Consider the following 14,192-nt stretch of genomic DNA (forward strand, 5'->3'; position numbering starts at 1 on the left):
CTTCTGTCCCTTAGCTGGGCACAGAGGGTCCAGGCAGGTGGGCCTGCCCCCCCTCCTCTTCCCTCTCCCCTTCCTTCTGCCTCATTCTCATTTCCTGCAGGAGGATGCTTTGCCATCCTGGAGCCGTCAAGCACAGCTTTGCTTTGGCAGCACCGTCGCACACACACGGGAGGGAGAGGGGACTGTTTATCACTTTTCCTGGAGATTATCTGTTTAAGCACTTCTCTGACAGTTACAATAACAAGGGCAGTGTGTTGTGTTTCCCAGCAGAAGGACACTTGCTGTTGAAAGATGTATAGCGCTAATTAGAAATACATAACATCCGGCCACATGGCAGCCTTCTCCCGGCCACTCCATTTCCTGATTTCATACAACTTTGACGACAGTTGGTTTATGTTTTCCATGAATATGTTCTCAGAAAAATGAGAGAGTCTCCCTGTTACGTGGGAATGAGAAGACTATTTCTGCCTGTGCAGGTATTTGGGCACAGGAATAGTGGGAGCTCTGGTCATCTGCCCATCTGAGAACATGTGGGAAAGGGCAGAATCAAGTTCAGACCTCAGGTGACTTTCTTGGTAAGAAATATTTCTGTCTGACTTGCTTAGCCAAAACCGTCCCCCTAAACCCTTGAGCAAGCCTGCTTTTGGAAAGAAGGGGAAAGGCTATTTCACAGTGTTAATGAGTTCCTCAGCTCATGTCAGGCTCCTGCTACCTGACACAAAGCCAGAGGAACCCAGGCAAATACCAAGGCAAACAATGCTTTTTCCTTCCCCACCCCACATCATTTGTTGGTCTGACCCAGCCCAACTCTAGGGATATATATGGGCATTTGTCAGACTAGGGCCAGTTTCCTAGCTCTACCCCCAAAGTGGGTGGACTCTGGGAATCTGGATGCTGTTTTCCTCCTCACTTGTATGAGAATGAATAGCTCCCAAGGAGTGGCATCTTATGGCTGCTAGCCTACAGAAGCCTGCTCAAGGCAAAGAGTATCTCCGAAGATGCCATAGCATTTAATATAGTTCTCACTGGAGGCTCTGGGTCTGAGTTGCGATGGTTACTTGGGTAAATAGCAGGTTTTTTTCACCCAATTGTAAGGTCCTGAGTTTGTAGGGACTCTGTTTTATTTGTAGCTGTGTTCTCCATAATACTCAGCACAGGGTGAAGCATACTGTAGGTGCTCAGTACATGCTTGTGTACCATCGAACCTTGGCGGGGTGGGCAGCCCTTCCAGAGAGTATTCTCTGTGACGTGGTCAGAAGGCTCACTGAGACCCAGGCATTCTGACCCCATATAGCAGTGATATCACCACATGCTTGATCAGAGCAGAATACTTAGTGGTTTGTCCCTCCTGCAGACCATTTCAGGGAAGTACTGTCAGGCCCTTTATGGAGAGGTGTGAAGAGGTGAATGAAGATTTGAGGCTCTGTGGCTAACACTAGAGCATTCATGAAGCTGCCTTTTCAGCTGCTGCTCTGAGAAGTAGTTGAGCTCTTCCACACTTACGGCAAAGAGACTGTTGTTTCTACCTTCCTGATCCCCAGACCTTATTTCAGGAGTCTTAAAAAAGAAGCCACCCTGGGGAGGGCCTGCATAGTGCGGTTGATTAAGCATCTGACTCTTGGTTTGGGCTCAGGTCATGATCTCAGGGTCATGGGATCAAACCCTGTATCAGGGTCCATGCTCAGTGTGGAGTCCACTTGGGACTCCCTCTCCCTCTGCCCTTCCCTGCCCTCCCTCTCTTTGTCTCTCTTTCTCTCTCTCTCTTTCTCTCAAATAATAAAATCTTAATTTTTATTTTTTTTAATATTTTATTTACTTATTTGTCAGAGAGAGAGAGAGAGGTAGGCAGAGGCAAAGCAGGCTCCCTGCGGAGCAAGAAGCCCGATGCAAGACTCGATCCCAGGACCCTGGGATCATGACATGAGCCAAAGGCAGATGCTTAACTCACTGAGCTACCCACTTGCCCCTAAAATTTTAATTTTTAAAAAGATTTTATTTATTTCTTAGTGCAAGCAGGGGGAGCTTCAGTGGGGAGACACAGGCTCCCCACTGAGCAGGGAGCCCAACTTGGTGCCTGAGGCAGACGTGAGCTGAAAGACAGATACTTACCCGATTGAGCCACTCAGACGCCCAAATAAAATCTTAGAAAGAAAGAAAGTCAACTTTGACTCCCCAGAGGCCAAAAGTATCATTGTTTTTAAGCAGTTCATTCTCCCCCTTGAGCCCTAGTCACAACTTTGCCCTCTGAGAAATAGCCTAGCCTATGATTGCCATTTGTCATAAAAATAGAAATGGGCTTGGTGAAAGTAATCTCTCTTTGTCCCATCTTATCCTTATCCAGGTTAATGAGAGTATCTTATTGTAGTCTTAGGCTTCTCAAAATGCCAGTCTCTTCGAGCTAAGACACCCCCTTCTGTGCCTTTTCAGGGCCTTCTATGTGCAGGCAACTTATGCCTAAGATACCCAGTTGTTAAGGGGTCACTAATGTCAACTCCCAGGATGTGGCCTCTCCTTATACTACTCTAGCTTCCTCTGTTCTGGACTTATGCCCCCATTCTGGGCTGGCCTTGTTGCTAATTAGAGGCAGCCTGCTGGCAGTGTTTGGCAGGGGCCTGGGCTGAGCTGGGGCAGAACAGACCGTGATCCTGCCCAAAGTAAGAGATAGAGGGGAGAAGCTGCCATTTTTCTTAGGATGGCATACACATCTTCCCCTTGCCTGCTTTCTACCCTTTCCCCTCTTGATTCTTGGATGCTGGTGTCTTGGTTTCTCTAGCGGAGGTTTAGGGGGCCTTACCAGAAGAATGAGAGTGGTGACCTATTCTAATCACATGGATTGTTACCACTTCCTTACTGCCTGCTGCAGTTGAGTTGGAAAGTTAGAGGGTGACATTTGGGACCAGTGGGCATCTGGAAGGATGGCAGGAAAGCCACAACAGACGAATACTTTGTTACACTGATGCTATTCATATGTTCGACCTTCTGAGCAGCAGCCTGTTCCTTCTCACTCCCAGGGCTCTCTAAAGTGGTTTGGGGCTGGCTCTGTATACTCCAATCATGTTTGCTCCTGTGGCCAAGGCGGTTAGGAATAACTGTGGTTGTGTAGCATCTCCTGGAGTAAAGACTTCAGTTAGGCCCCATTGACCAGACTAGTGTCAATGAGGAGAGAGGCAAGAGGGCTTCCCTCTGGCTGTTGAGGTTAACATGCAGGCAGGCACAGAGATCAAACATGTGGTGGCTAATTATCCTTTTAACACTTGGGGATTCTGAGCATTCTCCTGTGTTACAGAGGGAATTAACAGATTAGCTGATGCCAGAGCAAGTGAGCAGGTGCCTCATTCCATCTCCTGTGCGTATTGGGTGTCTCCTCCGCCTCTGAGGCTGCAATTGGATGGCTGCCTTCTGTTTGTCACCCATTTCTCTCAAGTCTGGAATAAGTGGCCATCCGGGCCAGCCACTGACAAGGAGTAGTTACAGACAGCGTTTTGAGAGTGTATGTTGTAGCTCCTGCCCAAGAATAGCTCTGGCCACCACCAAGGTGGCTCCTTTCGCTGACCCACAGCCAGAAGGAAGTCAGCCAGGCTGAGAAAGTGAGGGGGAGTGGGTGATGATATTGGGAGCCAGATTTCTTTTTCAGCCCTGGGGGAAAGAATTTGTGAAATAAAAAGTACCACTGGTTAAGTGCTTATCATATGCCCATTTTCCCATGTAAAATTAACTCATTCAGTGAAAACAGGTTGTTTGTAAGTGGAGGAGTGATGGAAGGTAAGGATGGAACCAAAGGTTAGTGATTCAAGAAGATAAATTTGTATTTTTTGTGATCTTAATTGATATTTGTACTCCTAGTGCTATGTGAGAGGAACTGAGTGAATTAATATGACTTGTTACTATAGCTTCGCATTATTAGTAGCCAACTAAATACAGAGAGTCTGTAGCTCTGGCCCAAACTGTCCACCTTGGGGTACCTGGTCCTGGGGAAGCAATGCCGAATTTACATAGGGGATGCCTGTCATAATGTTACCAAGTGCTTACCCATAGACCAGCCATTGTGGTAAATGCTTCATGTGCACTATTTTACTTAGCCTATGGCGACGCTTTCAAAGAGGAAATACTGGGGCGCCTGAGTGGCTCAGTGGGTTAAGCCTCTGCTTTCGGCTCAGGTCATGATCCCAGGGTCCTGGGATTGAGCCCCATATTAGGCTCTCTGCTCAGCAGGGAGCCTGCTTCCCCCCTCTCTCTGCCTGCCTCTCTGCCTACTTGTGATCTATCTCTCTGTCAAATAAATAAATAAAATCTTTAAAAAAAAAAAAAAAAAGAAAGAAAGAAAGAGGAAATACTACTACCACCAGTCTTAGATGAGGAAAGGGAGCTCAGTGACAAGACCAAGGAAGTGCACCTGGTAACCTGGAGAAGAGTAGCCCTTGACCACCCAGGGCACTGATGAAGTTTCATTTGTCTCTCCTCAGACTGCTTCTCAGAGGAGTGTCGCTCTGTGATCCAGGAGCAAGCCGCAGCGTTGGGCTTGGCCATGTTTTCTCTCCTGGTGCGGCGCTGCACCTGCTTGCTCAAGGAGTCTGCCAAAGGTAAGCAGAGGAGGGACCCCCTGACTGATGGCCTTCCTCCTGCCTGGGCCCTGTGCAGACCAGCTCAGGATGCCACCCTGCCTTCTCAGCATCTCCTCCCTCTACTTGATACTCTTGCTCAAGTAACCCCTCCTTCCTTCTGCCTACTTAACTAGCCCCACCTCCTTTTGCTTTCCCTTTACCTCTGTAGCCCTCTGTCCTTGGGGGAACTATCCCCTCCCCCTGTTCTCTAGAAGTTAAGATTTTTCACTGTACCTACGAACTGCTGCAGGTTCCTGTAACATTAGTAAACCAATAAAGACAATTTCCATTTTTGTTCATAATTGATGTTTTGGTTTCCCTGCTCTATTTCTGTGTCCCTCTTTGTCTGGTACTGGTGGGTGTTGTAACCACTGTGGACCAGCCACCTTGGACGACTCACTGAACCAGAGCACAGGCTGTTTTTAACCCTTGAGTTGATCAGTGTCCCCATATGCATGAAGGTTGCCCTTAGAAATCTAGGACTGCCTGCTGAGCCATGTAAGGTAGGGTGAAGATTGCCCCTTTCTCTCAGCTCCTGGATCAGTATTGGTGAGTATTGAGGCCCCTCTCCTGTCCCCCTGCCACTTCAATTTTGTGAATGCCTCCAGACTCTGGAGCTGCCTTTTTTGGGAGGGAGGGTCGAGGTAACTTTTTTTATTTTGAAGCAATTTTAAATTTATAGAAAAGTTGAAAGAATTATACAAAGAACTCTTACATACCCTTTACCCAGAGTCCCCATTTGTTAACATTTTACCATAGTTGCTTTAAGTTCTCTCTCTTTTTATATATACACATGGATGCTTTTGTTCTGAACTATTTGATTGTTAAGTTGTAGCTGTGGTAGCCCTTTACCCCCATATGGTTGACTGAGCATTTCCGAATAACAAGGATGTTCCCTTACATGACAGTGTAGTTATCAAAATCAGGAAGCCGACACTGATACAATACTGTTGTTAAATCTGCAGACTTTATTGAGTTTGTACCAGCTGTCCTGAAAAAAGTCATTTTCTGGTCCAGGACCCACCCCAGGTTTACACATTGCAATTTCTAGATGCCGTGTCCCTTTAGTTTCCTGCAGTCTGGCATTGAATGGTTTTCTGAAGTCTTTCTGTGTCTTTCATGACATTGACATTTTTGAAGCGTACAGGCCACTTATTTTGTCAAATATCCCCCAGTCTGGGTTTCTCGGATATTTTCTCATGGTCAGACTCAGGGTATGCAGTTTTGGCAGGAACTCTGGTGCCATCTCAGTGCTGTGCTGAAGGGAAAGTGAAATGGGGGGCTAGAGGCCGGAGTGGCGACTTCAGCAGGCCACAGGTGGAGCAGAAACAGCTGTCTGCAGGGGCAGACTCAGTGCACTGGTTCTCTCTTTGTCCTGCTTTTCAGAATCCTCTTAGGTGATGCTGGCACTTGTCCTCCGCTTCTGGGCCCAGCTTTCCTGTGGACTTGGTCTCCCTTCCCTAAGAGCTTGCTGCCGTCCCAGCGCCCCAGGCCTCCCTCGTGGGCCACAGCAGACCTAGGCCCAGTTCTCACCCTTTGCCTCTGCAGCTCAGTTGTCCTCTCCTGAGGATGAGGATGACCAAGATGACATCAAGGTGTCTTCCTTTGTCCCGGACCTGAAGGAACTGCTCCCCAGTGTGAAAGTCTGGTCGGACTGGATGCTCGGCTACCCAGACACCTGGAATCCTCCACCCACGTCCCTGGACCTTCCCTCACAGTGAGTCAGCCTGCTCATTCATTTGGCCCTGCTGGCCTTGGCCCACGTGTGCTCCCCCGGCTACCCTCTTGGTCCTCTATTTCTTTCCACCTACCGCCTGCTTATTCCTCTCTTCCTTCCTCACTTGAACTTTGCTTTTTCACTTCCTTGAACACCTTCCTTGTCCCCTGATACTTTAGTTTGTTTTTCCCTGTTGTCCTGTCTGTTCCTCCTCTTCTCAGTCTGTCCTTCTCTCTCTCTCTAGCTTGCTTTGTTTTGATCTTTGTCCTTGCTCTTGGCTCTCACTTCATGCTGTTCATGTCTACGGTCTCTGCAGCTGCCTCTATGGGTGTGTGTCAAGTGTGGGCATGTGTCCGTGTAAAGGCAAGGCCTTGTCTTTTACTCTCCCTTTTAGTTTCTCTCCACACGTCCTTCAGGCTGTGTCCTGCTGCTTCTTGTGCTGCCTTCCACACCCTGCTTGGGCCTCCCTCTCATGCGTTGTAATGGTGTGAATGTGCACACCTCTGTCTTCCATTCATTTCGTTTCCCATCTCCCTGTCGCTGTGTGTCCGTGTGCTATCTGTCACAGCATTTGAGGTGTGGGGTGTGTTGGTCTGGGGAGTATGTGTGTCTGCCTGGGTGTGTTTATGTAGATCTGTTTGTATGTTTGTGTGACCTTTTTCTTTTTTTAGTAAACTGTGGTAAAATATATATGTAACAGAATTTGTCATCTTAACCATTTTTAAGTATACGATTCAGTGGCATTTTATATTTATATAGTTGTGTAACCATGTGTGGCTATTTCTTTCTTTCTTTTTTTTTTTTTTAGATTTATTTATTTGACAGAGAGAGTGTGAGTGGGGGGAGGGGGGCAGAGAGGGAGGAGACAAGCAGACTCCCTTCTGAGTGGGGAACCCAACTTGGAGCTCAATCCTAGGACCCTGAGTCAAAACAAGGAGTCAGATGCTCAACTGCCTGAGCCACCCAAGCACCCAGTATGCATAGCTGTTCCTTATATCCGTATCTGTGTGTGGGTTCTATCTCTGTGTGTGCCTCTTTGTCTCTGGTTGTCTGTGTATGTCCGGGTGTCTTATCTGTGTCTGAGTATGAAGGTCTGTATGTATCTAAGGGTCTTCTGGTATACCCGGACATGTCTGTCCATGTATATGTGTCCACATATTTCTGTGTGCTGTGTCTGTGTCTCTTTCTAGCCTTGGGTGTAGGGGTCTCTTTGAGGGATTCATGTGTCTCCATGAAGAGTCTGTTCCAGTGTGTCTGTTTATGTCTCTCTCTGATTCAGGGTGCATGTTAGTCCATGTGTACTTTGGTCCTGTCCATGTCTCCATGTATGGGAGTGTGTGTATATATTCCTGAGTATCTGTGTCTAAGACTGCCTGTGTCCATGTCCCTGTTTGTCTGTGACTGTGTCTCTGTGTGTCAGTCAACATTGTGTTGGAAGGGGAATTTTTGTGAACGTGGGTCTCCCTGAATCTACCTGCCTTTGCCTGCCTCGTCTGGGTCTCCCTGCTGGAGTCACCTGTAGCCTGCCTGTCTCTGCCTGTCTTGGCGGGTACCTGCCTGCCTGCCTCTATTTATCTGCCTCTCATGTGTGCCTGTCTGTATTGGGGTCAGCAAACTGTGGCCCAGGAGCTAAGAATGGTTTACATTTTTAAACAGCTCAAAAAAAATCCAAAGAATAATATTTCATGACTTGTGAAAATTATTAGGAAAGTCAAATTTCAGCGTCCATGAAGTCATATTGGAGTATTGGAGCACAGCCATGCTTATTTGTTTACACTTTGTCTGTGGCTGCTTTTGCACTGCAGCAGTGGAGCTGAGTAGTTAAAATAGAGATGTTACGGTCTGCAAAGCTTAACATGTTTACCGTCTAGCCCTTTGCAGAAAGTTGGCTGACCCCTGGTCTCTATGTGTCCCATTCTTTTCTTGTGTTAGTGTTACTGTGTGTTCGTATTTGCACAATTGTTTCTTGATGTTTTTGCATGTTGGTGCTGCCCATCTCTGGTCAACTCTGTTGATGGTCCATCTCTCTCCCTCCCTCCATCTTCTCTTTCTTCCTGGCTCTGTCTCTCTCTTTCTCCTTTTCCTTTCTTTTCCCCCGCCCCGCCCCCACTTCCTTCTGCACCCCCCACCCCCCACCCCCGCCCTGTGCTCTGTTTTGCCGCGCAGTGTACTCAGCTCCTTTAGGCTCTGTGCTGGGTGTGTGTGTGTGTGCGAGAGAGAGAGAGAGAGAGAGAGAGAGAGAGAGAGAGCGAGCGCGCGCGCGAGTATCTATGCCCAGCATTTCATCATCATTCTTCATTGTTCTGCTCTGGGAGGGGAACATACTGGAGGACAGAGTGTGGAGACCTAGGCTGCTGCGCAATGGTACTTCTCTGGGCTGGGGGCTGCCCATGTGAGTCTCTCCACTTAATGGGTGACCTACAGAGGGAAGGCTGCAGGAGAGATTTCCATCTAGTAGTTTCTTGACCTTTCTGTGTGGACTGTGTGCTACTTTCTACCCTTTTCTTCCTCAAACTTCTTCCCTGTTCCTCATGCCAAGAAGCTCCCCTAGACTGTCCAGTGCTTTCTCTCCCCCTTCCCTCCCAGCCCTAGCTTGGTAACTGTGTGGCTAATGTTCACAGCACCCTCCTATGAACTCTCCTAGGTTCCCAAATGCGCCCCAGGCTGAAGCCTTAGGAGCCAGGGTTGAGCCATCTGCTAGGCGGCTGGGGTCACACAAAGGAATGGTCTCATCTGCTAGCTAGGGGTGGCCGTTTCCCGGCAGTGTTCTCTAAAGAGTTAACATGTATAGCCTCAAACATTTCAGGCTGTTAATCTATAATGCCGACTAGGCAATTTGCAGTTTTGGAAAGAAACTGACAAGGAAGGTCTCAGCTCTCCAAGTATCTGAAGCCACTGCTTCTGAGACTGCACAGGGGTCACAGAGTGTTCCTCCCTTCCTCTCAAGGGGTGGGGAAGCAGACCATCTGTCCTTGGAGCTTGGGCTTTCCCTGGGTCACCTCACCTCACAACCACAGGTCCCTTAGATATGGTCCACCCAACCCCTGTTTATCCATATCCCGGCCATCAGTCCTGTTAACTCTCTTCTGTGACCCGTCTCCCTTTATCCCTCCTCCCTCTCCCACTCCCTTTGGCTTTTGTTTGGCTGAGGAAATGGAAAGCTCACACAGGAAGCGCTGGGCCTCATTTGCTTGAGGTGCTGAGTCTGTTTTCTCTTTGGATGCTGTAGCAAATGGCCCGTTGCCGGCATATGCAAGCTGCTGCCCATCTTTGGGCAAGGGCTCAATCTGCAGCTGGGCACGTGGTCCAAGCTACAGCCGTCCCCAGCTAGGCTTTCCCTCCAAGGCTACAGACAGGCAGAGGGGGTTGGAACACTTGAACAAATTTGCTTTTTCTTTTTAGACTCTTTGCAGTATATCGAATCTGATTGCCTAGTAAACAAGTTCCTGTAGAGCTGTGGGCACCACTGATGAATCCAGTCTAGGCTAGAGCAGCCAGCGTGGTAGAGAATGGAGTCTCCTTTTGCGCTTTCTCTGCAGTCGGGATCAGCAACTGGTCATTTTTGGAATGCAGGTTTAAGCATAAAGGAGGAACTTTGCTGTCCTGGGGACTGACCACAAGACATGGTGGTTTGAGGGCTGGGGCCTCTGTTGGACAGAGCAAACTTGGTCTGACCACCACTGAGGGTAGTCCCACCTCACAGATGTCAGATCCAAGTGCTGGAAAAGTGGAATGAGAATTTACCTCCCTCACTTCGACTTTCTCATATAGCTGCCTAACACTCACTGAGTAAATAACTATGGTTGAGAGATTGGCAGCGTATGGTGGTTCTGTGGATTTTAAAGTGGCCTCTTATGCTCATTGATCTTTCATACTCTGGAGCCTTTTCTTTTAAGGCCACTGGGAATAACACACTCCAGATAGTTCTGTGGATGTCAGAATAGTAATCCCTGTGACACTCCCAAGGTCCTTGTGCTGATCTCCATTTTGGAGGGTTTAGGAATGCTCTCAAGAGAATAGGAAGGAAATGGCTTCTACTTAATATCTCTCCTTTGGACGTTTTCACTGTTTTTTGCCAGCATTTGTTCTCTGCAAAGACAGATCCATCATTGATCCTAACGTAAGGTGATCAGATAGCTTACCTTTCAGTTTGCTTCTCCTCCAGAAACCCTCATTCCCAAATTGTTTCCCTGACACGCTTGGACCCTTATTCATCTATCCCCCTTCATTCCCTCCCTTTTATTTCATTACCTTCTTTCTCTGTACAGTTAGAGAATCATTCCAAAGCTTTCTTAGGGGAATTCCAGAGCTCAGCATTAGTCTCCTTGGTTCTCTCCTTTTTTGCCCATATTTCTCTTCTTTCCAGTCCAATATACATTTCCTAGGCAGTAGCCACTTAGGCACGTGTGGCACACATAGGACGATGACGACAGGACATCACCAACACTGCACAGTGATAAGGGCAGGATTTCAGGGGCTCTTATGCCTTCCACACAGGGGCACTCATAGGTATGTGTGTTGGAGTCAGCAAGTAAGTAGATGGACTTTACCATTTGTACTTGTAATAGGATGGCTTTATATCCCTGGAGATTTTGGTACAGGGGATTACAGCAGGGTGTGGAAAGTTGCCTTGGGCTGCTGTGAAAGAGCGTGGAGTGCTTTGGTTTGTTTCAAACAGACCACAGTGTTTGGAGGGACCATCTACTTGTGGGGTTTGGGGGAGGTGGAGTGGGGAACACGGTTTCTACACTAGGTCTCTTGTTAGGAGGGAGAGGTAGCTGCTCCCCACTTAACCATGTGAGCATGAAGTAAGCTGTGAATGTCAGGTGATGGAGAGGAGCAGAGCAACAGGCTTTCACGAGCCTAAGCATAATGACCCCTCACATCCTAGGACCTTTGGCAGGCTAGGGCAGTGGGACAGCCTACCTCATTTCATAGTCTCTGCTGAAGCCAAATCTTCCCTCATCTTGATCTCTAGTTCTCAGTAAGTGAAAGAGTCAGGGGACTTTGAGAACATCCAAACCTAGCCCAGCTGTGGCAGTTGGTTTATTGCTTTCAGCTGGTACTTGAACCCAGGTCCTGGTCTTGGAGGCTTTCCCAGGTTTAATCCCCAGAGCTTTCTCTGCAGCTGTATGACACTGCGCTGACCCCGAATGAGGATAGGAAAATAGAACCAGTGCCAAGCCAGAGTCTCTTTTTCATTTGGAGTCTGGCTGTCTGCCCATGACCAGGGTTACATAATGGGAAACATAGCTGGGGCTCTGGAGAGCCCGCGTTTCACCAGGCTGCCCAGACCTTCGCATTCTGATGCTATATATCTTCCTAATTGTAGCTCGGATGCATTTATCACACTGTTGGATTGGAGTACTGTTAAAAAAAAAGAGAGAAGAAGAAGAAGAAGAAGAAAATAACTCCAGAAATTCCTGGACTTGCTACTTTTCCATAGCTTGTCTTGTATAGTCTACAGAGCATGCTGGAAAAGGCTTGTAGGGAGCTCTCTGAGTGCTGTCACATAGGGAGACTTAGGGATATGTAGGGAGTATGCAGTAAGCTGATTTCCTCAGGGAGCCTACATGTGTTGACCCCGTAGACGAGATAGAAATTCTTGAGTTAAAAAACAGCTAGTTCACTCACCCTCACGGGGCAGCTCTGAAAATAAGAACTAATCCCAAGTCTAATCGGCACCCCTTCAAGGACACTTAATACATCTTCCCAAAAGGGCATTTTAGGAGGTCACTAAGTAATAGTCCATCAGCACTTCCCTGAAGGAAGTGGTGGTGACTGTGGGAAGCCCCTTTGCTACCCTGGCTCCCCACCCAGTCTCCCTGGCTCCGGGTTGGGGCGTCAGCACTACAGCCTGGCACCAGGGGGTTCCTCTTCCTCCAAGTGCTGAGTGTGAGGCACACGTGATCTCTCCCACGGCAGGAGCCTCTGTCCCCTCCCAACTCCTCTCACAGGGCTTGTGAGAGGAAGGGGTGTTGGCCTAAGGCTCCAGTCTGACCCTAACAGGGTACAGCAGCTGACCCCAGGGAGCGTACTTTCCAACTCTGGGCTGAGGTTATTTGGGTCCAGTGTGTGCTAAACTAAGAAGACGTGTTGGAGTGGTTACAGCTAAAAATTTAGAGAGGCAGGAACCGTGAGAATCCGCACCAGGGAGGCCGCCGAGGGCTCCACTCATGCCGTGGAGATGTTGAGGTCCCCTGGGGGCTGCTCTTTCCCAAACACACAGTGTTGATGGGTTTAACACACCATAGTGATGCAACAGAGGCCATACATGTTCAACGTAGCTTGGGAAAACTGCAGTCACGTAAGGTACTGACCTAGATGGAGGCTGAGGGAGGCACAGTAGAGGTACTTGAGACATCCTGGAATGAGGTTACCGTGACCTCTCGTTGGCCAAAGGGTTCCAGCTGCACTGCTTAGAACATGCAGAAGTTTATGTTCCTGGAGTAGTGCAGGGTGGTAGGGCTTCAGAATTCGATTTGCCCTATTGGGCAGAATTAATTTAAGTTGGACACTTTCCCAAGGGCCCCAGTTGACTTGTTTGTATAAATCAGAAAGGCAGAAGGGATTATCTTTTACCAGCTCTTAGGTTCTTATATTCATTTAATAAACAGCTGTTATTCTTAGAGGATGGTATCTTGCTGCCCATGTCTTAACTCCTAAAACAGTGATCTCTGACACCCGTGTCTCCTCTTTATATCATGGCAGCATCTGGAAAATACACTACAGTTCCTCAATCTCTGAGAGAGCTGCAGAGATTCCTACCACCCTCATCTCTACCCCGTTCCAGAGCCCGTTGAGGTGCTTGGCATTGTCACCAGACCAAATCCTCAGCCCACTGAAAACAGAGTTGGCATGACATCTCAGCTTAACAAAGGGGCTTCCTAAGGGTTTCATTCAGGTCCTTTCTACCTGTTAGCCACTCACCACCTGCAGTTGAGTGTGAAGTCCTCAGGGCTGTAATGGTCTTATGTTGGCCATGGAACCCCATGTTGGGAGTTGTGGGCTGGGGTATAATGGTCCTTAGGCAGACCAGTTTTTAAAAGAGCATACTGCATATCGTAAGAGCGTTTCTCTTGTTGTGGCCTTCTGTCTTTCCCCTTTGTGCGTACAGTCCACGGGCTTTCTCTTTTCCAGCTTCCTCATGTCTAGTTTCTATGCCACCTTGGCTGTATTTCCAGAACTCCTCATTCCAGGAACCGAAAGACCCAACTTGTTTCCCATCTGTACTACAACTCTGATCTTCCATAGCTCTGAAACACAATGCAGGGCTTCTTCTCACTCACCTCTTTCCGGGTTTGTTCTGCAGCTGTGGAGTTTGAATGTTAGTGTTTAAACAAGCTGGTATTACACAGGAAATGGCCACCTCCACAGGCCCCTGCAGGCTTGTAACATGGGGTCATTGTACTTGATATTAATCACCAGTCAGCCTGTTCCCCCAGTAAAAATATGAAGGGGTGTGTGAGGGCTCAGTCCTCCTTAGACTTGCCAGAAGGATGGCCTGAGACCTGGTTGTACCTTAGCACTCCACTCTCTGAACTCTCTATGTCCCTGGGCCCTACCCCTGATGGAGCCTTTAGAAAAGTTCCTACCTGACCTCTTCCCTATAAAGCTGGCAGATCTCCCTTTTTTTCTGAGTTCTAGAAAGGAGATCCGTTGTGGTATAAATTGGCCTCACCTGTCTCACACCTTACTTAACCTTTTGGAGCATTTTGTGGGATAACATCTTGTGTGAGAAAACTCCAGAGTGCAGGAACACAGAAGCCTGTTAGTCTACCTGACACTAGGGCTTCTCAGTTCTTTGGACTGAAGCTGCTTTTCCAGGGGTGTATGCAGAAATAACCCCAGCCTGAAGAGTTAATCTGATTCCC

General features: G+C 48.1%; 1 protein-coding gene across 2 annotated transcripts in view; it reads left to right on the plus strand.

Moving 5' to 3' along the window:
• Positions 1-14,192, plus strand: part of SMG6 (SMG6 nonsense mediated mRNA decay factor) — a 251,682-nt gene that overhangs the window by 107,776 nt on the left and 129,714 nt on the right. For both annotated transcript variants that reach the window (XM_044248158.1, XM_044248157.1), the window contains exons 11-12: positions 4,464-4,580; positions 6,150-6,318. In XM_044248158.1, the coding sequence (XP_044104093.1) occupies positions 4,464-4,580; positions 6,150-6,318 (286 nt within the window). The remainder of the gene's footprint in view (positions 1-4,463; positions 4,581-6,149; positions 6,319-14,192) is intronic.

Source organism: Neovison vison, chromosome 5 (genome assembly GCF_020171115.1).
Source record: "Neovison vison isolate M4711 chromosome 5, ASM_NN_V1, whole genome shotgun sequence".
NCBI classification, from domain to species: domain Eukaryota; kingdom Metazoa; phylum Chordata; class Mammalia; order Carnivora; family Mustelidae; genus Neogale; species Neogale vison.